Source organism: Excalfactoria chinensis, chromosome 13 (assembly GCF_039878825.1).
Source record: "Excalfactoria chinensis isolate bCotChi1 chromosome 13, bCotChi1.hap2, whole genome shotgun sequence".
Classification (NCBI taxonomy): Eukaryota; Metazoa; Chordata; class Aves; order Galliformes; family Phasianidae; genus Excalfactoria; species Excalfactoria chinensis.
Genome location: NC_092837.1, coordinates 4,891,132 through 4,913,363, shown reverse-complemented (window position 1 = coordinate 4,913,363; position 22,232 = coordinate 4,891,132). Strand labels below are relative to the sequence as shown.

Here is a 22,232-nt window from a genome sequence, read left to right as displayed (position 1 = left end):
GAGTTTGGGTCCTGCAGGCTGCTCACAGGCCCAGACTGAAGGTTAACTGCTCTACTTCCATGAACAGAACCTGTTGGTGACCCACAGCTTCACATGGGGCGTCTGCCCCAAAATTCGGACAGGGCAGCACCGGGCTGCTTTTGCTTACGCCATCCAGCAGCCATTCAACATTTCAACACCAGCCAAAGAACAACCCAAGTTTGGTGTGTGGAGAATTGTCCTTCAATGTGCAAAGCTGATTAACATTCTGACTACGTCGGGGGATGCCAGGAATTGCTGTAACGTGTGAGAGGAACGCAGCCTTAGCGAGAAACACGGTTGTCACACTTGGCAGATTCTTCTTTATCGCTTCTGCTTCATCTGTGGTTGGAGAGAGATGAGAGGTATTAGTTCGGAACTCCAGATTAGATACGATCATTTGAAAGCTGCACTTAAACAGGAAACAATACATAAATAACTGAATTTGTAGCTTTACTGTAAGCTGCACGATTCACTGCTGAGAAAACTGTTTGAGAACAGCTGAGCAATCCATCCAGAATAACTAGTTAGCAACACTGTACTGAAACCCAAATCTACACCCCTAAAAACGCTGACTCTCCTGGACGCTGACGGAGCCACAGATTTTTGTTTCATTCCTGACCATCCTATGTGGTGTTCAAGAGCCCCATCAGCAGCACCAGATCCATCCTGCCACTATTTGCCACCACCTCCCCACCCCACAGTGCAGTGACCACAAACCCAGACACCCCGGCAGCTTTAACCCAAACTCCTCACGTAGCTGCTGCCGGCATTTCGGTCCTCGTTCAGCAGCACCAGCTCCAGAACTCTGACGCTGCACATCTTTCTCACTCTCACATTTGGAAATAAAGGAAGTGAAGCGATGCATAATGGCCAACCCCTCTGCACTCCCAGCACCCAGAGACAGCGGCTGCAGCTCCTTCGCAGGGTGTTTTCTGCAGTCTCTTTATGCAGCACTGGCTGACGCTGCCTTTCTGTAGCAGTAGGAACTGGTTAAGACACAGCAGGTTGGCTAGAGCTGCGTGTGGGGATGAGGGGAACCATCGGGCTACAAACAACACGGAACCCACTATGTTCTGCTCGGCTCACACAAACGTATAACGTCACACCGTGCGTGTTTCATACACTAGCAAAATATTTATTTTATAATGATAAAACAGAAGTGAAGGATTTCTTTTTGGTGTGCACCAGTAATTGTAGTAAAAGAATAAGGGGATTAATGGACTCTTTATACATTTCAATGACAAAAATTCATAAAGGTTAGCATCAAATTCAACTGTTCTCCATTTACAAGCATAAAACTTACCATAATACCCCCCAAACACATATATAAAGAATTATAGTTTTAAAATCTATAAAAAGTAAAAAATATACAGTCAGAAGATCTAACTCTTATTCAAATCTTTAATATAAAACTGTAAACATTTATTTACACAAAGGAAATGTGTATAACAAAATTTTGAGCACCCTTTTCAATCGAGTCGTGGTTTTTGGAAGGCAGTGGATGTTGCACAGTGACACTCTCACCTTTCCCACCCGACCAAAACCGCAGTTCATAAATAAAGCCATGGGCGGCTTGGCCAGGTGCAGTTCAGGGGAGCTACGTTTTATTGCTCTGAAGCTGCAGCAAATGGAAAGCCCAAGTGCATATACAGACAGCTACATGTTACAGGGCATAAAGGCAAAGCCCAGCCCTACCCACACACCTACAGACATCTCAAACCGTATCTGCGTTTCCATTGAACTCTTTCAGCATTGCTACAGTGATACCGTAACAGTCTGATGTGGACAGGGCCCAAAACAGAAGCAAGGGCTGTTTCTTCCTACCAGGTCAAGTGGTGTTTGGATCCCGTTCACATACAAAGACCAACAGGCGTTATAAGCCAGGTTGCCTGGAATCACACCTCATTTTAGTTCAACAGTACCATGAAAAGGCCCCGTCACCAAAACTCGACACCTTCCTGAACAAACCCTCTGGTCAACCAGGGCAATATCCACCTTAGCTTCCAGAAACGGTGGAGGAAAGAGCACACCTGCATTTCACTGGACATTACACTGGATTGCCTTTCTGGTAGCAATAATGCAAACAGCAGATGCTCTTTTCCTCTGATTAAGAAATTAAAACCGGATGGATTTATTGTATTTTTTTTTTTTTACTTATTCAGAACAAAGACTGTGTGCAAAACCTACCGCAGAAGGTCGCAGATTTCAGCACACTAAACAGGGAAGAAAGAAAAGCTGAGTCCTACTACCCTGTTATATCTCTCAAGTGTTTGTAAGGGGCAAGGGAGGGGGGATGGGGGAGCGGAAATAGCGACACTGAGGGGCGTCACTTGAAATTATGAGGTCCCAAACACCCCCAGCAGGAAGGGAAGGCACACTGGTGCAAAGTTAACCATTAAAAACAAAAATACAGCAAACGCTTCTTCCCCTGCCATTGCTAGTTTATCTATACGCTAACGACACTTACCTTGGGCCAGTTTTTGGTTTCATACTAAACCACTCGCTAGCTCTTTCCTTAGATTGCCAGTACAAGGAAAGTCAGCATCAGTTATTTGCATCTCAACTACTTATTCTAGAAAAGATCATAAGTGTCAACAACCAAAGCAACTAACACCTTCGTCTTCCCATCCAAAGACAATCTCAGTTACCTCTTCAAAAGCTCTACAAGGGATTAAGCCTGCTTCAGTGAAGTTCTATCCACTACTCCATGGTGGGACCCACCGATCAACGCGCATCTTTTGCCACCGGTTCAACGTGACACAGCATCAAATCTGTTCAACAGAGCGCAACTCATCCACACTGGGTGAGCATGTCGGACAAGCCGCCCCATGCATATTTGGAAAGGGTTAAAGAATTAGTGTTAAAAAAAATAAAAGAGCAGTTTTTAAAAGTGCAAATTGTCTGACAAAGGAGCTGCAGATACAGGAACACATTTTCCTTCTTCGAATTCCACGTTATCCTTCACTTCCCCTCACCCACTCTGGAATGAATCCCTCTCACACATTCTGCAGCGTGGAAAACTCCCAAAGAACACCAGTCTGCGGAGGGAAACTGCTTTTAAATCACAACGCCGGGTTTGGTTAAAAAGTTTAAAGGAGTTTTCCAAAAGAAGTGGATTTAGAAAGGGAAGAGGTATTTGTGCATTTAAAACAAAAGCTTTCAACTTTATTTTCATTTTAAAGTAAAGGTTAAGGCAAGGTGGTTTGTTGGTGGATAAGGGATTTTTTTGGTAAAAGTAAGGACTTTGGAACACTGTTGCCAACGTGGTTTTTGTCCTTTCTGAGAGCAATCCCAACACGGATGAGAGGTCTCCTTGGGCTGAGCTAAAGAACCAGCATCTGCTTCAAGGGATATTAAAGGTATAAACCCACCTGTCTACAGAGAGATTACCGAACTCATAACCCAGTATTAAAAACAAACGTATTTAAAGGGGGAGACTTCAATATTGGAGCAACCCTGATGCAAGCATTCTCCCAGGCTGCTTGTGCTATTGTTACTGATAAGGACTTTTCACCTCTCAGCCAAGTTCTTTTTTTCCTCATTTTACCCTGAAGTGACAAAGTCTTGTGCTCATTGTGTCACTGCGAGCTTTGGGGGATGAACTGATCTCAAACGTTAGTTTTACTTTTTACAACAAAGAAAACTAAATGAGCTGTCATGAAGCAAAGCCTTCATTTAAATACAACTACCTTTGGAAATAAGTTATGAAGAAACAGGTGCAAAGGAAATGGCTTTACAATTCATGTTAAACCTACTATAGTTTAAAAGTTCTCCCATAAGAAATTCCCCCTTTAAACACAGTAAGGTATAAGCCAAGAACTGTGCCTCTCTACAACAGAGTGCAAACTGCAGCTTAAAAGACTACAATCTATTAAGAAGACTACCTTGACTAACTGGCCAGGTTTTAATACTTTCTTTCATCTATCACCAGCATCTAGAAACACTTACTGTGAAATATCACTTGCTTATTGAGAGTACAGGCACATGCTTCAGCAGTGGAAAAAGTTCACAACATCTCGCAAGCGTACTCGGGTGCATATAGCCTCTTCTCAAACAAAAAGTCAGACATCTGATGACAGTGCTATAATAGCACGTTGAGCTACAGACAATAATGATTCCAAGTAATAGCTGCAGAAAACTAAGCCCTACATTTCTGCAGCTATTTGCTTTCTTTCTGCACTACTCCTGTGAAACAGTTCTATCTTTAAATAATTAAAAACTGTCAACTTAGAACACTGCAAGTGAGATTTCTGACAGGCCGGATGGGACACGCACAGCTTTCTTTGACCTGTTGAAACGTGCAACTCCCCAGGGACACCAGGACACAGCGCACTACTCCTGCAGACCTGCTTGGTGCGCCATTACCACGCGCCAGCACTCACTGAGCAGCAGCTCCAGTCCCTTTCCCAACCATTTACCTCTAATGCCTGCAAGTCTCCTCAATGCCACAGGTTTTTTGGTCCAAGTGTTGTTTATATTTCATGAAATAATTAAAAAAAAAAAAAAAGTAGAGTCCCCCCACCCCCAGCCCTGTTTTAATGAGTTCCCAACAACTCATCCAAATCATTCATCCACTCCTCCGAAGTCCTGTTTTTCAGCAAAGAGTCTATCAGATCTGTGTCACCAGTTATGTTCTGAAGTCCATTATTGCCTGACTGGCTGCTGTAGGCAAAAGGCAGCTCTTGACTGGTTGTCCTCACAGGGTACCCTTGACTACAGTGCATATTACCTCTGTTGGGTATTTGTTGATTTGGATTCTGGTTGAAAGCGTTCAGATCCGGAACAGTCTGGTTGATGCCAGGCAAGACTTGCTGTGAGGGTACCTGCTGCTGTGTAGGTGGGTTTGTCCGCTGCTGCGTGCCTAAAGACGACGACAGCATCTGCCCAGACACGGCAGCATTCATGGAGGTCATGGGCCTGCTGGTGCTGAGGCTTACCTGAGGCATTCCTTGAGCAAACTGTTGGTTGGCCATCTTTAGATGAGTCTGCTGCATATGGAAAGAGGAGCTGGCAGAAAACGGTCCTAAGCCACTGTTTCCTTGTGTCTGGTTATTAATATTAGGGATACCTTGGTGTTGCCAAGATGGATTTTGAGCCCCCATAGCAGCTGGTACTCTTGCCATCTGTGGCTTAGATAAGGTTGGATTCAGTGCACCTTTATTGTGCTGCTGAGAAATACTTGAGTTTGCTAAGGTATTCTGCCCATATCCAGCAGGAACAGCAGCACCCTGGCCCAAGCTGCCTTGTCTCTGCATCGGAGGCTGTCCAGTGGCACTCTGAGCTGCATGCTGGGGAACCATACCTGACGGTATGCTGTACAGCCCCCCTCGCTGAATGTTCTGCATGTTGGCATACTGAGTCACCCCCCGGTCCTGCTGGTTGGAGCCAGACTGCAGCGGTGCAACAGAACTGTGACCAGGTCCCATCTGAATCATGTTTTGGGTCTGAGGAAACATCCGTGGACTGCTGGAGCTGGACTGTCCTAAATTACTGACCCCAGGCATGGTTGAAGATGATCCTGAAATACGAAGAAATATTTTGTACATTAACCACTCAGTTCAACCTAAGCCAATCTAGGCCTGTTGACCCTACAAGCCAGAAATGTGGTGCAGCGACATTTGTATAGAACACCTTAAGCAACCAGCACACAGACAGCAGTACTGTATTCAGTCTGATCTAAAACACATATATGCCCCTTTCCTAAAATGTCTGAATGTCACTTCACAGAATCACAGAATAGCCTTGATTGGAAGGGACCCCAAGGATCATGAATCTTCAATCCCCCCGCCACAGACAGGGCCACCAACCTCCACATTTATCACTAGACCATTCTACCTAGGGCCCCAAGCAACCTGGCCTTGAACTCCTCCAGGGATGGAGCATCCACAGCTCATGTTAAGTTTTTCATCCACCAGGACCCTCAGGTCCTTCTCTGCAGGGCTACAATTCTAAGAGTTCAGAATCACCAACATTAAAAAAAATCAGCCTTTGTTGGGCAGGACTGCGATGTTCCTCTGTGAACAGAAGTATGCACACACGTATAATTTGTTATTCTGTTAAAAAATACCATTTACTGCATATATGCACTGTCAGTTATTCTGTGCACACACAGTGAGTCTCTTAGTGCAAGAGCTGCAGGATTTTCATTCTTGTTGCCTTTTAGGCAACTTTAATAAATATTTAGTTAAACTGGTGGTAACTGTTGAGTCACAGCCTGAACCACTCATTGATCACCTGAGGAATGGCCCCAGTCAGCCCTGGGAGCTACATTCTACTTGCATCTATTCCATTTGGCATTTACTTCTGTGGAAATAGAGTAAAGAAACAGAAAGAAGAGAATATGCACATTTTGCATACCATAGCTTTATAAAGAAAAGCAAGTATCTCCTTAATGCCATGGTAAGTAAGGGTTAGGCAGGTAAGGAGACAATCTTTTAATGTTCTCTACTTCCACACTCATAGTGCTATTCCAGCTTCATGGCAAAATAAACCTTTCATTTATCAGTGTCAGTACAATCAAGACATACCAAGCTCCTACAAAACAAAACCAAATCCCAAAAGAACCACACAGGATGCCATTCCCTTCTAAAGGGGAGAATACGAGCAGTACCGCACACACAGAAGTCAAAGGAAAATTTAACATGTATAAAAGAAAATGGGAGTATAAAAATGTAATACCTTCACTGTTCTAAAGGCCAAGTTTTATCCATTTCCACAGCAATATTACAGAATCAGAAGCTTGCACTGTCTTAGATTTTTAGGTCAGAGGAAGCTGTTATTTTTTCAAACGTACCAGAGCCTAGCTCTAGAAGTTTAAAAGTACAGTAACACAGGAAGATGTTGCAATAAATTAATCATAAGCTCTCCAGTCCACAAACTGCAGTGGCACCTGGTTTTATTCTCAGTACTTCCGCCATTCCTTCACAGTGCTCACCTGTGAACTGCCCAACCTGCTGCTGGTACGGGTTCTGCTGCTGGTCCTGGTACTGGGGAGGAGGCCGGGTCAGGTGTCGCTGCAGCTGCTGCTCCTGCTGCTGCCGCTGCTTCTCCTAGGAAAGGTCCAATACACAATAATAAGGAAGCAAGTCAAGGTTTCTCCAAGAGTGACTATCCTGGATAAAAATCAAGCTACCCGCATGCTTTTACATGGAGCTGGTAATCATAGGACCTTCTGTCACCTTAAATTTCAGCCCTTTGTTCTCATCTGAAGCCTTTAAATAACTGGAAGTGACAGGTATTATTAGCCTTTTAATCAGCAAAACATTCATATGTTTTCAGCAATATCCTAAAGGTACAATACTCTAACAAGTATAGAAAGAGAAAAAGCAAGAACATCTGAAAATCCACAGCTACCTTTTACTCTTTGCCCCCAGATCGATTTCTTTAAAGAGTCTAAAGTACAAGTCATAAATACCAGCGTTGCACAGAAAAGTAAAAACATGTAAATGTTTTCCAGGTCCAGCTTTCAAAAATAAAAACATATGTAAGCCCAAATTATTGGGAAGCTGAGAAGGTTGTGGAAAACTACAAAACTAAAGTTACAACATGAGGTAAGTTTTATACTCACTGTTTCAAAGCATTTTCTCAATAATGCATTTGTTTATTACAACAAGCCCTACCAATGGTTTGAAATCAGCTCGTCTGTTTAAAAAGAGCATTCAATCTGTATGTACTTCATGACAAATCCATTAGAAGACTAGCAAATTTAAAGGGAATGGAAAGCAATAGAGGGAATAGGAAAAGGTGTGTAAGTACATGCACTAAATGTGATTCTAACAATACCAACAGCCAAAAGGCCGCTTTTACACCACAAAGCACACCTCAGGCAGCACTTCTGGCCCTCCGTCCACAGCTATCATCAACCAGGCTGAAATTCTGAGAGCATTAAGAAGTGATACCATGGACAACTACTCACTTATGAAAAACATGCACAGAGCACAGGCAGGGACAGAAATTCCCTTTCAAGAGTCCTGGGACAAAGACACAGGCAGTAAGTCCCTCAAGAAGAGATGGGTGCAATGTGGAAAGCAGGCAGGTACACATTACTACCATCGTTTTGAAGTGTCTGCAACTGAGAAGCTGTTGAGACATGCAGAGGAATGAAGAGGGCAGGCTGTTTCACAGAAGGGACCCGCTGCTTGCAGGACCAGTCAGACCTGAAAGGGGCTGACCACAGAAGCCAGGGAAGTATGTCATAGCAGTACGATGAACCAAGAGCTGCAGAATGCTGGCTCAGCAACAAATAAAAATAAAAATGATGCGGAATATCAAATGTAAAAAAAGCTCACAGTATCAGAGAAGGGAGGTTACCTGAAGCTATCCTTTAATGATGCAGTTCAATGACTCTTTGTTTTGCTTTTTAATTAAGGGATATATGCAGCTCTCAGTTTTTTCTATAAATTACCACCTCTCTTTCCCTCTTTTATCCCCCAAAATAACATTCCCCCTCACCCCCAATCCATCATCCTGAAAGACAAAATGAAAATGTGAATTCTAAGTTCTCCCTGGACCTAAAACCTCTGAAAATTCACCTTCCCTTCCTCCATACCCAGTGCAGAGATTTGTTCTGTTTGTACAGTGACAATGTGTGGAACACGCCTGCACAGACTACTCAAAAATGCAGAAAAGCACAGATGACAGCAGTAAGGCCCTTCAGACCGATTCCCAGCTGAAACACTTGCAAAAGGTTTAAAGCTTAGAAAGGTTCACGCAAGGAGCCTGTTTCCCTGAGAGAGACTAAAGCAGCTTTCTGCACAGTCTGATGGATAGCAGAGTTAAACTCTTTTGGCAGGGTAAGATGCAAGTTGGATGCAGATGTCTAATTATTCTCCTCAAATAAACAAATGGAAGATGATTTAGAATTTGAAACATGAACTGTCATGGCACTCACAGAGAGGAAAGGCAGAACTCAACCAGCTTACACAGTCCCTTGTTCAAAGCTCTCCAAAACATCGTGGGTATCCCAACCTTTTATTATTTTGCTCTTATTTCCTTTGTGAAAGAAGGAAGGCAAAGAATTATATCATCACCGGTGTATCTTCTCTTCCTTTAAGTATCAGCTTGCACTTCCACACTATTAAATTCTAGCTGCTTTATTCTTTTAATTCACAACTGTGCCTTGTAACAGAAAGGACGTCTCAGCAACCAGATGTTACGTTTTGTTGTTGTTGATTTTATATAAAGCAGAACAGCGATTTATACCAAAACATCTTGTAGATTACATCCCATATTTCATAAGGTGGTAACAGTTCTATAACACATCAAACATGACTTCAGGTCAACCAAAGCATGTCAGTGGAAAGGAAGAAAAAAGACAGCTCATCCCCCTCACCTGCTCAACTAACAGATGTTGTTGTCTCTGCTCCATTAGGAACTGCTGCTTCTGTTGCTCCATGAGCAAGTGCTTTTGTTGCTGCTCTCTCTGTTTCTGCTGGTCCATCAGCATTTGGTGCTGCTTCATCACTGCTGCTTGCTGCTGATTGCTAAGATACGACTGGTTGCTGTGGTTCCCTGCCATGGTGACATTGGGAGCCTGGGCACCAACACCAGCACCCGGGACAGAAACAGGAACACGAGGAACATTAGGAGATGCAGTTTGATCCTGCAGAACACAAAAACAATAATGTGAGTCACAGAAGGAAGCAAGCCCTCTAGAACTCAAGGACTTTGTACAGTCACACAGATGAGGAAAGATGTTCTCATCATAACCACAAGTTCTACCATCTCCTGTAAAGGATACAGGACTTTTACACATAAAGACACAGAAATGAGGAGCTGGAGTTAACACCAGAAGCTCCAGCAGATTCAGGAACAGAGGCTTTAACTCAAGCCTCACTTAAAGTACTTCCCAAATTCCAGCTCAGAAAGGGGAACGCAGCTTTGTGCGCTTCTGCTCAGCCAGAGGAATGGTGCCATTACAAACAGCACTTCAAATGCACCAACTTCAGTTACCTTTGGTAGCAGCTTTCCAACCAGCTTTCAGATTTCATCATACAGTTATATCCTGCCTCTCCTGTCAACACTTGATTCTGAAAGTTTACACCTCTCCTCCTAATGCTGACTTTTTTCTATCAGAGTTTACTACTCATAGGTGAAGAAAGATCACTAACCAAAATGAAGAGTCCTAACATTTGGTTACCACTCCGGCCTGCATCGTATTACACAGAACAAACACAACTATAGATAACTGGCTGTATTCACTTTGTCATAAGTCTGCTTTTTTTCCTTTCTGTTTTGGAGATAGGAACTCAGGAAAAGCCATTAAGTCAGAGTATTATGGAACGATTATCCATCAAGACGTGGCACCGATCTCTTTGTACATGAGAATCTATTTGGAATTTGACATTTTGTTATCATTTTCAAGCACAGTTCGGCCTCATTTCAAATTATGCAAACACATTTATTTTCACATTCAGAATTCAGCTAATGGTCTACGCTGCTGGTTCTCACTTGCTGCAGTTTTTAAGAAAGCATGAGCCAAATATAGGTAATGCTGTGCTAAGTTGTTCTGTAAGCAAGCTTGTTAGAAATTCTCCAGAACTATTCATAAGGATTTCTGTTATTTCAACGCAAACATGGCAGCACAGACACAAGGGCACCTTCAAGTTTCTCAGCAAGAGATAGATGTGACACACACAATCATCTTCACTCTTCCCCTCCTTCTTCCTTCACCAAAAATATCATTAGATCGTTATTTCCGCTAGCTTTTAAAGAGATTAATTTTCCTTGTGCCTTATGAAGCATGTATTATTGATCTCATTTTTATTTTTACATCACTGCGGTCTTTACCACAGACTAATCAGGCCTTTATGCCATGTATTTTGTGTTTTGCTTTACTGAAGGAACACACCACAAGAGCTGGAGCTCCATCAGCTTTTGCAGGAGTTTTAATCCTGATAACAATGACCTTTTTTGACATTAAGTCTTCCAGTATGTGCACTGTGGGAATTTGGTAGCACGCGCCTACAAGTCTGTTCTCCTTCACGTGCTATATATGTTTCTACCTGCAGCACATCTGTAATATCAGCTATATGTTTTTATCTTCAGTAGCAAATTTATTATGTCTTGTAAGACAAAGAAGCGCAACGTGGAGTTCTCCTTTATAGGAAAACCTTCAAGCAGACAAATATTACCTATTAAAGACACATTCCCATTCCCACAGACTTAACCAGTAATGAATCCTTAGATTTGAAAAACACCAAGTAACACCCAAGTAACCAAGAATGCAGCCCTCACTCCCATCTCTCTCCAAAAAGCAGCAACTGAAGGCGTATCTGTTTATAGTGAGCAACTCCTACAGAAGTCAGGGATGAAGGAGAAGGTAAAGAAAGCAAAGCTTCTGCTAGAACACTGTTTAACACTGCATTTCTATGAGCTATTTCAGGCAAAAGTTTACAAAGCATCTATTTATCTTTGTAAGAAGAACCTTCTGTGAAGTGTGACATAATTTGTTGCCCATAAAGTATATTAAGCAGGAAACCACACGTTACCAATGTGACCTAAAATTGCATATTAAAAACTTTCCTTGGTGGAAAATACAGTGCTTGACTCTTGCCTCAGCACCCTGTGTACTACCATCTTCTTTAAAACAACACAGCAGCTGATCTGATACACCATCGAGTGTTCAATCACCCGTACTTCAATCTTACCTATCCAACATCCTCTTGCAAATCCTCAAGTCAGTTACTAAACAAAAGTAACACAGATCAGAACATGTACCTGACTGTGTGGCAGTCGGTAGGTAATGTTTCCAGACTTGGGTTTCAACAGGATCATTCCATTTTGGTCATCACTCACATGGGACAGTGGCTGCTGCTGGCGCTGCTGTATGTAAGCCAACATGGGAGTCTTGTTCTGACCTGGCACTGCAACGCCCTGCTCACATTCTGCTTTGTAATGTGAAAGAGGTTTGGTGTTCCCATAGTCCAGCATTGAGCCTTGACTATTCACAGGGTTCTGGTTCATGCTGTTTTGCTGATGACCCAATATGTTCACATGGTAATTGCCTCCAGCTCTCGGAGAGCTTTTATTTCCCATATTAGGCATCATGAGCTTCTGATTGTTGAAGTCCGGCTGGTAAACTGAAGGGCTGGTGGGATTTTCCATGGTATATGGAACAGCCAGTGGGCTATGAGAAGGCCCAGATTGCCAGGTAGACATCTGATTGGTTTGGTGGACTTGTGAAGCCTGCTGTTGGTTCTGCAGCATCTGGTCTCTCTTCTGCTTGGCAGCAATCTGCTGGAGTTGATGAGCAGAGGACATTTCTTTGGCACTTCCTGCCCCTTTCCCAGGTAAAAGCACATTGGGGAGAGGTCTCTGGACGTTCTGAGAGTGGTTTGATGCCTGCATCATGGGCTGATTAGCATTTTCAGTTATCGACTGACTAGAAGGCTGAAACATAGCCTGAGAACTACCGACCACCGGGGAAGCGGCACTTACAGGAACAGAGGCAGCACCAATAAATGCTGAACCTGAAGAAGTAGATCTAACCTGCGGAGATCCCATCTGTTCCTGCTCAAAGGGTGCAGGGGAAAATTCAGTCTTTATGTTAATATCTTGCGGCAATGGAGTCTGTGCAGCTGAATTTGAAGAATCTGCATCTTTTTTCTCTTCAAAGTCTTCATTAAAGAGATCCTTCATGTCTTCATCGGGCACTGACCTATTAAGCTCCTCAATAAGCTCCTTCCATTCTTGCTCGTTAAGATTAAGATCAGGCATCAAGTTGTTCTGAGACATAGAACCCCCTGCTCCAGTAATCATACATGGAAGATCATCTACAGGCTCCTGCTTCAGCTCTTTGTTCAAACTCAGAGGAAATGAATCATCAGCATCGCCACCTCCATTCAGTTGCAGGCTGGAATCTGGAAGACACTTCTTGCTGATGCCATCGAGTCCCATCGGATGTTTTCCATTAAGCTGCAAGGTATCTCCACTGCCAGATTTCTTGTCAAGATGATGGAGTGGAGACACAGGGGGCATTCCATTGGAAGAACCGCTCACTCCACCGAGACCGTCATCACGACGCAGCTTCTTGGAAACAGAAAACACATCACCAAAGCCATTCTGCTGGTCTCCGTTCTGAGGGGAAGCAGCACTATCAAGTTTCCTTTTCACAGTCTCATGGAGCTGCTAAAAGGAAAAAAAAAAAAGAAAAGAAAAAAGAAAAAAAAGATTTTAGTTATTTAGTTGCATGTCTCAGATTATTTCTTACAAAAACACTGTCTAGATCTGTACACATATAAAAAGAACAAAACAAAACAAAAAGGAATAAAATATTATGGGGGGGAAAGGAAGGGCTAGTACAGATCATCACATGAGATGACTTCCTTGCTAAAATCTGATTGGGTAAACCTTCCGACCCAGGTGCTAAATAGAAGAAAGATGAAAACTGCCACATATTTGACAACAATAAGTGGAGAAATGACTTTGAATTGGAACATATTATGATCTTTCCTGCTCAAAATGCAAAAACATGGAAGAACAATAAGATCCAAACTGAGACTACCTGTATTTATTTGGTCTACGTACACACTGTATAATGCTCCAGCAAGGCTGCTTTGTAAAGCAGTCTCGCATCAAAAGATTTAGGGGGAAAAAAATAACAAATCATTTCTTCTATGATTTTAATTACTGGAGGATAAACAGGTATGTAGTTTTTGTACACAATCACATTTTTGGCATTAAGCAAAACCAGCCTGTCACCAAGTGACCACAGTTCCATCCATACGTAGCTGCAATTAGGAGCTCAGTCAATTCTGCCACACAGGGTATGTTTATTGCTTTCCCTTTTTCTCCCAAAGCATTTGCTCTCTGCTACTCTCTGCTCCATGGACCCCAGAGCACCAACCAGCTCAACAGTTGGCCAGTCTACAGCCAGTGAATGTGCACTTTCTTTTTCTTGCAGTGCCACCTAGAAGCGACCAGAGGGTACAGCAACAGCAGCTCGGTACTACAAAGCAGAGTGCGGGACCCCCAGTTCAACTTCTCTCTGGCAGCATTCTTTCAAATATTATCTTATTTTCAGCGACCTCAAAAATATCAGAAAGCAGAAGACATGCACACACCAAGGCGACAATGAATTCTACCTCCCCTGAACTACATTTGCCGAACAGCTGGGCTTTGCTGCACTGGGATCACTACACAGAGACAGGCAATCCTGCAGGGCAGCAACACAGTTCAGAGCTGCACGTCTAAAGAGGGAAAGCTCCCCTGACCTGGAAAAGATGCTTTTGTGTGTCCCAGCAGGACACATGAGGAGAATCCCCACAAAAAGCCACTCGTCTCAAGTGTGGTTCACTGAACAACAGTTCTCTCAGATGGCAGAAAAGAAGCTCATTAAACAAACCTCAAAACAAGCAGACTTATTTTAATACTCAGTCTCCATAATGCAGTCCATGAACCCTTGGGGAAAAACCATTTCATCCAAGAACAAACCGGGGAAACTTCAAGATCTCAGCATTGAAGCAAAAGCTGTGAGTAGAGCCAGCATAAATTATCAAGAATGTTACAGCACCCGCCTGGGCAACAGCGTTCTTTGATTTAAGGATAGAAGGACTGGATTGCAGCAGTTGCTTTCTTGTTAATTGTCCACAGCTAGCTGCTCTTTGGAAGCAAACACTGCTTCATGCTTGCTGAGGTAACACCAACAGCTCATTTTACAGGAGGGATGGACGGCAGTTTCCAGGAGACCAGCATCTGTTCACTGTCTCGTGGAAACAGCAGCAAAGTGGTGAGATGAGCAGCAGAGCTCGTACGAGGAGGGACACACTTGGAGCAGAGGTTGGAACTTCACTAAATCTCAACATTCTGTCTACAGCTTCAGTAGCAGACCTAGAGCAATTGTATCAATTACTATCTGAACAGAATAAAGGCAATCTGATTTTTTGTAAAAACAGAAAGCAACAGAAAGTGAGGAAGCTTCAACTCAACCCCAACATTTGGCTTTCAGCAAGTTTCCTGTTTACTTAATACTCCAAGTGGGAAAACTGAAGCTCAAGGTGGATGAGTAACTTGCCCGAGGTTATATGATGAGTCAATCAAAGATTGGGATGGATCCTCCTTAATTCCAAATCATTAAGGAAAAAACACTCCCCCAAAAATAACATACAAGAAGTAATTTAGCTTCGTATGCTAAATGTATTCTTCTCATGGTTAAAGTGAATTTCTGTATTAAAACAGAACCAAGGCCCATTGGAACCATTGCTGTAACTGTAACCCACACAGACAACTCAAGGCAGCCTTGGGATATATGCAAGATTCTATCAATTGTGCTTCTGAACTAAACTCTCTAGAGTCTAGATGTAGGCATAGATCCTTAGTGTCCATCACAGGCTTCTTCCCCCACAAAAATCCAGGGTCTACCACATCTGCTTGGCTTTTAACAGTCATCAAAATGCACAGATTCCCAATTGTAACTCCTTGGCATTAGTTGCTCTTACACAGCCCTTCTTTTACCTCATACTGTATTCCTTTGTTTAAGAAAAACACAAAACAACACTAAAAATAAAGAACTTCAAAGGAATTCATTTATGAGGTAAAATTTGGGGGTGTCTGCTTCACCTCATCCAAATGTACTGTTAATTGAAAGATATCCTGCCTGCACACAACAGCCAGCAGATGTACAGGAAAGAAGAAAATCTGCTTATCTCTCATCTGTACCAGAAAAGACAGCCCAATTCACAACAGGGCTATTTAATCCCTGAAATGTAGAAGCTATTTACCAACTGCACTCGAATCCTAGCTCACTTTTAGGAGGAAAAGAAGCCCAAAACATACCTGGATATTGTGGCATTGAGCCTACACTGAGGTTACGCTACCGCAGCTACACAGCCAGCTAAGCAGAAGAAAGCCAGCCTCCGTGTCCCACCTCCATTCTTCACTCAAGAAAGGACAGTGGTACCAAAAGTCACAGGTGCCAGCAGTTACTGCTCTGGTGTCATCACTAACACGTCCCCACAGCTTTTACTTACTCATGTTTAAAGTCCTAAGCCATAAAACCTGAAATTCTCACACCAACCGCACTCACAACAGCTCTGCAAAGAACGCAACCCTCTCTTGTGAAATACCATTTCTTACAGACTATCCCAGCTCTTAGTTTCCTAACAGGAGAAACGTTGAATTTGGTTCTTCTCATTTGTCTGTCTCTATATAATTAAAGACTTTTTTGGGGAAAAAAAAAACCCAACACACAGCACACATGAGATACGAGTTAGACAGCAAGTTATCTGCATATCGAGCTGCCCCAACAGAGTTCTCAAGGCAAGAAAAACCTGTTCTCTTCTGCCAAAACTCCAAAGGAAAAAAAAATCCACACTGACAAGAATAAAGCACAGCTTGCAACTCACTAAGAAGATCCCCCCAGCATTTCTTTTTTGTCTACTATGATTTTGCAAAGCACGGCTGCTCTCTGGTATGCTGGTCATGGTTTCCTTCAGAGAATCAATCACTTTTATTTAGAACACGAGTCAATTCTTTCCATTGTCACAAGATCAGAAACAGAAATGTATTCCCATTTTCTTAGCCTGCCCAGCCTGCCAGCAGCAGGGGAACCTGTATGCTCTGCAATCAGTCTCCTTAACTCTGCCTGAGACTCTTACCCCAAAAGCATTTTTCCAAATCATTTCAACCGATACAGTACGTTTGCTTGGCATGAGTGTGCAATGCAGGCAGGTCACGACCACGGCTTCCCCACCCGACCCAGGTGCCAGCCCTCCCCACAAAGGGGTGTCCATTCCAAACGCTCTCATCACAAAACCTGAGCACGATGCACCACGACGCCCAGCCGTACTGCAGCCTCACTGCAAAGGCATGTTGGCAGACTTCATAAAGGCTGGCCACACACTAACGAGGAAGCTCAACAAGATGAAATTGGGAATGGACTAACACCTGGTCTCCAGCTTTCTGCCAGCAAACTCATTGGCAGAGTTCATGGCTTCAGGACTCGTCTGTCACACAGGGAAGAAAGGGGCTTCCAAGACAGTAAATAATTATGTTCGTAGTTGGTAAATATTTTTGATCTTATAGTTGTAGAAACTGCAAGCAAATTTGTGGGGTTTTTTGTTTTGTTGAGGTTTTGTGTTTTTTTTCCCCAAGAATTCCTTGTAAAAATGGCAGAAATAAAACTTTAAAAACCGAGCTCATATGCTGTGCCTTTGGGGCTCCTTAATGACATGTTTTAGATATTAAATTCTTCTTACAGGATTCAATAGAGCTTTACATCTCATCTCAAGTAAGCTCACAGTTTCAGTCTTAAGTTATATCTACAACGATCTGTCACAAAATAACAGCATGAGAAAATGCTGGCTGCTTTCAAAGAAGGAATCCTGCATTACTCTGTACACACAACAAAACTCCAGCTCCAAGATGCCTTCCAGCCAGGTGCCAGCACCCTCACCTACAGGGGAACACACCAGTTTGCCTCCAGCAGCAGTGGCAGTACTGCACACACCAGCTCCACGGAGCAGCACAGCCTTCTGAGCTGACAGATTCTCCCTCCCTGCCTGGCTGAGGACAGCAGCAATAAGGATGACCACCTCTTAAGCTGAAACACCAATGCAAACATCAAGAGTTGCAATATATACACGTTTTGAATAGAAAAATACCATTTTGGCCCTGCAACATACTCTCTACTCACTGAGCATCTACCCACAGCTTCCAAAGTTGCACTCTCCATGCAAGGAAAGCATTTTATTACCAAATGTGTTCCTGCATTCCAGCGCGTTGTCACAACGAAACTGCTGCGCTAACTTTAATTTTGACTGTTACTTTAATTCCAGAAGTCTTTTGTATTTGGGTGACTGCCTGCTGGAGAGGAGAAGGGCTGTGGATATGCATGGCTATAAATAGCCCAGCCTGCATTAGTCACAAGGGGCAGCTTCTGCTGCAGGAATTGTTCTGTTGAATCAAAAAGCCCTGCAGAGCCTTCGGCCGCAGCCGGATCGCCCACCTCGCCTGAACTTCAGCAGCACATCAGTCCCTCCCAGATCCCTACAACTCAGAAAGCAGAGCTGCATATCTAACCAATCTGAGAGGGGAAGTGTTTCAAACACACAACAATACCTCGCACAGCATTAAAAGGAGACAAAGAAAAACCTGTCCGAGTTGTTGTGCAACAAGCTATCAGACTTGTCAGCAAAACCAAACAATGGTGGCAAGAGTACACTGTACTGCAGCTACGTATAAATAATGTGGAAATAATTTGCTGTTTTTGTGGTAAAACCTAATTTCACAATTTAACACATACACCACAGCTTACCCCAAAATGAGGTCTCCTGAGCTGTCAGCATACCAGCCTGGGCTCCCTTAAGAGAATGCAACCATGTTTGTCACTGCAGTCCAGGCAATCTATTCCCTTTAATTTACTACTCGAGCTCCTTTCAATCACAGAACATTTCTTTCTTCTCCTTAATATTTGTTTTAATCTTTTCACTTGGGTGCCTGGCTTCAACCAGCACTTGACTGTTTTCACTGTAAAAACCTCCATCGCTCCCAGCAAACACTGCTCAGTTCCTCAGCTTCACACAGAGCTCTCCTAAGGCTGAGCAGATCTCTGCCCATTCCAGAAACGCCATTCACAGCAGTCCCAGACAAAGCAAAGCATCTATGCAGCCCCTGCTTTCAAGTGGGAAGAGAAGCAGTGTGCAGCCTCCTTCCAAAGGGTCCCACCACAAAGCACAGCGAGGAGATGGACACGCAGATCCCACTGCACTCCTTGTCTGTGTCTCGGTGTACGGCTCAGGGATACACGACATCAGTCTGTCAGGAATACAGGACAACCTCTCCAAAATGTAAACACTATCTCAACGAACTCTCTCAAAACAGAAACTGGTAAAGAGGAAAGAACACGCTGGATGGCAGCTCCTGTTCCTTCCCAACTTCTCTGTTTCTCAAAAATAGAAGAGCGACACAAGAGACATTTACTCAAGTACTGAGCATCTTCTACTCTGAGCAAGTCTTAACGCCATCCTAAACAACAGAAACAAAATGAACTTAAACATTGGAATTTCCCTTTAGATTAGCACTCTCTTAATAGGAAGCCAGTATTTTCATCTCACTCCTCAAATGATGGACAAGCCTACGAGCACACAGATCATCATAAGAATGTCAGTATCGGTATCGTATCTTAGTTTCTGTGCACTCGCACAACAGCACTGCTTAGCAAGGAAACAGAAGGATGGCGCTGCCCCTGGCTTCTGCTCAGCCTCAGCATATACACCAGAAAGAAACTAATGGGAGGGAAATGTAATTTCGGGCTTTGGCCACGTGAACAAGTCATACAGGATGTGACAGGGTGGTGCTCTCCGTACCCAGCACTACTCCGCATCCTCCGAGGGCAGCACCTGGGCACACCGGCACTGTGCTCTGGGCACACATGTGGCACAGCAGCTGCACGTCCTGCTGCCAGCTCACAGCTGTGGGATCCCGTGCCCTTCACACTTTTCTCTCACGGATCCAAACAAACGCCTCATTAACTTTGAATGCAGCTCCTGGCCTCCAAGACAAGATTCATACGCAGCTTCAAGAACAACCCCACACTGCAGCAGTGGTCCCGCAGATGTGATGTGTATTTCACTGACCTAATGGCCTTCTTTTGACAGGAACATGCACGGGATATTCTAGAACATAATTTCGATGTTAATTCAAAGCCTACTGATTATTTTAAACCATAACTGTGTGCTTCCCAGGCAGAGCACACATTTGGTCTCCATAAGAGCTGCACCCCAGCCATAGGTACAGGCAGAGGTAAAACCTCCCATGCCCAAGGAATGAAACCAGCAGCATCGGGTTCTTGTTGGTTTCTACTTTTTGGGGGGTGTTTTGTTTTGTTTTTCAAAGCGTTAACTAACTTTACACCCCAGTAACGAGATGATGAATCAGCAGCTGCAATTAAGCTCACAGTCATGTATCCTAGGAAGGAAACAGCAGGCCAGCACGAGGAGGAGTCATTCATACACTAAAACCCTCTTCTGTTGTGTAAATTGGCCACTGGCGGCAGCTTCCTGAACAAGAAGGGCTTCCCCAGATGTGCACTGTATTTCAAAACCACACTGCTGCTGAGAGCCCTCATTATAATGGATGCTAATTAGATCAAATCCACATCCAAAGCGATTTAAAAGAAACAACACCAACGAATCAAGGACGTCTTTCTTTTCAAGGATCAATACGAAGGAGCGAGGTGGCACTTTAAGCAACAGGATCTGACATGCTAAAGAGCTCTGCAGAGTGAGCTGCACAAATATGCATCATTAATGGATAGAGCCCCAGACACAGAACGCTTCACAGCCCAGACAAGAAACAAACAGAAATCCCATCAAATCTTTGCAAAATAAAATAAGAGTTTGAGACATTTGTGTTCTGACACCAGGACACGCTCAGGATCAGCCCAGCAAAGAGCAGCACCTGGGAAGTGCTACAGGATCACTGCCAGGAAGGTGGAAAGTTTCCTTTCACCCTCTAAGGTTCTTCTTTACCAACCATCTGAAGCGTCCGAACTATCACAAGCATTTTGGTCTTCAGAACAGTCAGTTCCCTAGATTCGCACACAGCGTATCAGCCAATTAGCTGAGCAACATTTTCAGTTCACCATGCAAAGACTACAACCAGGTACAGGCTGCCCAGTGCTACGTGAAAGCTGCCATCTGCGTGCCGTGTCTCACAGTCTCACATCACGCACCATCATACCCAAACACACGCTAAGCTCCATCGTGATTCTGTTTTAAAACCTGTAACTAAGCAAAGCCCAAGGCAGCAGAGAACCACATTCTCCTCAGAGAACCACATTCTCCTCTTCTACTGTGATCAAGCAAGCAGACCATCTTAAAAATAGGATTTACCTATGTGGTAACTTGAAAACGCATCGGGTTAACCCACCAATCCCTCGTAAAGAAATTCAAAGCAGAACTGTATCATTTTCACGAGGGCCAACTTTTAGCAATGGATGCTCTGAAGAAGGACAAGCATTAGGAGGGGCAGCCTGTGCGAGGTCACCCTACTAACCTACATTGCTGATGCGCCAGCACACAGCTGTGTGTTTAAAGGGTCACTACATTTAAAGGGTTTGGGGCACGTTAAGCAGCGGCCTCTCCAGGTACACACACAGCCGTGGCTGCGTGCACATGCCCTGAGAACCAGCAGAGCTAACGAAGCCAGGGAAACACATGCATTCTGTGCTCAGCCAGTCTGTAATGGGTGGAGTGGGACTCCCACAGTGCTCACACCCACTGCAGCGAGTGGCAAACAAGCGTTACCTCTCTACTTCGGCTACAACTCTTTCCAAGACGCAGCAAAGCCCACGCTGGCAGAGTTCCCCCTCAGCGATACTCGCACCCTTATCGAGCGACCCGCTGACACCCCGACAGCCCCTTACCGCGATCAGCGTGCTGCTGCGGCCGTGCTGCTCTCCGCTCGCCGTCTCTCCGTCCAGGCCGTTGGCTCCGCTCCTCTCGGCGCTCCCCGCGACGGCTGCTGCGGGCGGAGGGGGCGCGGGGGGCGGCGGGGCCGGGGGCGGCTGGCGGTGCTTGCCGGCCCGCTTGGCCTTCGCCTGCAGGCAGCGCTGGTGCAGGGCGAAGGTTTGCTGGCGCTCCAGCTCCAGGCGCTCCGGGGACACGGCTTGGTAGCGGGACTCGCAGGCGCTGTGGTGCCGCCGGCAGAGCTCGATACGCCGGCGGAGCCGCTCCATCACCGCGCTGTGCCGCGGCACCACGAACTCCGCCATGGGGCAGGGGGGCAGCACCATGGACCGGAGGGACGGGGTTGGGGGGGGCCGCCGCTCACCGGCTCCGCACGCCGGGCTTCGCCATGGCCTTCCTCGAGGCCTCGCCGCTCCTCCCCCCGCCTGCCGGCCTTACCTGGGCCCCCCGGCCCGGTTCCTCCTCCTGCCCCCGGCCCAGCGCTCGCCTCGCTCCCCCCCTCCCCACTTCCTCCTTCTCTCCCGAGGCCGGTGCCGATTCGCTCCCCCGCTCAGCCCTGCCTGGCGGCCGCTGCCCACCGCCTCCGGGGCCCGGCCGGAGCCCGCTCCGTTCCCTCCCCGGCGCGGTGCGGCCAGGCGGCCGCCGCTCTCAGGCACGGGCCGGCCCGAAGCCCCGAGTCCCCATTGTTATCCGCACCGCCGCCATCTTGAAATTGTTTTTCCCCTCAAGAGCCGAGTTGAGAATAAATAGGCGGAGCTTCCTGGGTGGTGGGCGACGTCACGGCGCGTCGCGCGTCACGAGCCG

General features: G+C 45.0%; 1 protein-coding gene across 2 annotated transcripts; it reads right to left on the bottom strand.

The window, feature by feature from the left end:
• Positions 1 to 1,180: 1,180 nt before the first annotated feature.
• On the bottom strand, positions 1,181 to 22,136 carry MAML1 (mastermind like transcriptional coactivator 1). Of its 2 annotated transcripts, none has more exons than XM_072348538.1 (5): positions 21,386 to 22,136; positions 11,740 to 13,149; positions 9,353 to 9,622; positions 6,956 to 7,070; positions 1,181 to 5,539 (listed from the first exon to the last, which is right to left on the bottom strand). In XM_072348538.1, the coding sequence occupies exons 1-5, from the start codon at positions 21,752 to 21,754 to the stop codon at positions 4,557 to 4,559; spliced, it is 3,147 nt and encodes a 1,048-aa protein (XP_072204639.1). In that variant the 5' UTR covers positions 21,755 to 22,136; the 3' UTR covers positions 1,181 to 4,556. The 2 variants fall into 2 exon arrangements, with proteins under 2 accessions (XP_072204639.1, XP_072204640.1); XM_072348539.1 differs by having other exon boundaries at positions 11,740 to 13,146.
• Positions 22,137 to 22,232: the final 96 nt, after the last annotated feature.